We start from the raw sequence: 1692 nt of genomic DNA, 5'->3' as shown, positions 1-1692 counted from the left end.
CTCAGGCATTGCGAAGTTTGTCAGTGCATTGCTGGTATTCCTAGGAACAGCAGCTTCTCACAGGGAAGTGCTGAGCAGTGTCTGATGTCTGGTCTATCAGAGTCCTGGTCGGCATTGCAAACATAGGGTGGGGGTGAATGCCTCTTAATAGCTGTACTAATAGTACGCAAATTGCATCACTAGAAAAACAGCTCTACAGGACATACTGAGCAGCCTGGAACCTTGTTGCTGTTGAACAAAGCACTGAACATGCCCAGTATTCACAGTCATCCATGAGTAGCCTGAAATTTAGGTGTAAAGTTCCTGAGATGGAAAATAACATTTGGCCTGAATGACATGCGTTGCTCTGCAAACTTAATAATTGTTTTATTTATTTTAACTGGAGCTGCCAAGAATTTAGAGGTATTAATGGGAAAGTTCAAAGAACTCACAGAATTCCAGCAAAGATTTGCCATTCAGTTAAAAATTCCTGTTGGCTATTCAAAGGAAATTTCTACCCACAGATCATTACATGCTATTTTTAAACAATGAAAAATACCATAAAACCAAGGTATGGGGGCGTAATTAAATTGAACCCTCAGGCAAGGAATGAGACACGAGGAAGATCTTCAAAGCTACTTGTGTGTTTAACTTTCTTTGCTAGCATGTAGCAAATACTCACTGTAACCACACCTGTCCTGGAGGAAATTTCAAACTTAGCTGTAAGGGTTACAAAGCATGTTTATCCAGAATGAAATTACTTTTGTGCAGAAGACAGGCATTAAGCTTGCTCCTGCTTAAAGGGCCTGGTCACCTTCCAACTTTAGGTGTTGAAAGAAGGCAAACGTTGTCATGTTCCACTACAGAGCTTGATGCTCACCCAGAATGATATATAAACAAAACACAGTAAACTAAAAAAGACAAGAAAGCTCAGAATTTGGATGCACAATAATTTAATGACAAAGTAGGAAGTAATAGATCTTATTGAGAATGAAAAAGGGAAAATATTGCCAGGGTCTCATTGAAGGCTGCAAGCAAAGAATTGTTCCATGGCTATGCATTCTACATACGTTGCTCTTTTTTTTTTTTTTATGGCATGGGAAGACTTACACAATCTCGTCCCACTTTCAGCCTGCCAAAGATCATTGATATAACTAATTTGAGGCCATTTTTATCAGGAGCCACTGGAAAGAATAGTCAGAAAACTAAAATCGTTAGCTTGAGAATTACATGTAAGTGTGATTTTCAGAGATGCACAGTTCACACCTCAGGAAAGCAATGCCAGTAACAGGGTTTGTGGAGGCACATCTTCCTCCGTGTTGGGTTCTTGCTCCTTGCTCCTCTTTCATTGCACATTTAACATGGTCTGCAGCTCCCAAAACCATAACCACTGGATCCATAAGAAGAATATGTCCTCCCATAATTGTACAAGCTCCTAGAGCCATAGGAGCCACTGGGACCCAGAGAGCTCATGGATCCAAATATGTTCCCAATGCTGGATGGTGCTGAGCTGCCCACAAAGCTCTCCTGAGGGCAGGAGCTGAGAATGGGTCCTGGGAAGGTCATGACCACGGGCGGTGGGTAGATCACAGCTCTCGAATCGCCACAGGATGTAACACAGGGCTGGTTCCAGGCGTTTGTAATGGGCTGCAGGCAGGTCACTTCACAGGGTGCAAGGCAGCGGGAGCTGATCATCTGCCTGTAGGAAGACAT

The 1692-nt window shown here is 42.7% G+C and overlaps 1 protein-coding gene across 1 annotated transcript; it reads right to left on the bottom strand.

Moving 5' to 3' along the window:
• Positions 1-1335: 1335 nt before the first annotated feature.
• LOC129197856 (feather keratin 4-like) lies at positions 1336-1692 on the bottom strand. The gene has a single exon (XM_054806657.1). It carries the CDS (start codon positions 1690-1692, stop codon positions 1336-1338), a length of 357 nt encoding a protein of 118 aa, XP_054662632.1.

This window comes from Grus americana, chromosome 29 (genome assembly GCF_028858705.1).
Source record: "Grus americana isolate bGruAme1 chromosome 29, bGruAme1.mat, whole genome shotgun sequence".
Taxonomy (NCBI): domain Eukaryota; kingdom Metazoa; phylum Chordata; class Aves; order Gruiformes; family Gruidae; genus Grus; species Grus americana.
Note: the sequence above shows the minus strand (reverse complement) of the source record. Positions and strands in the feature narration are given on the sequence as shown.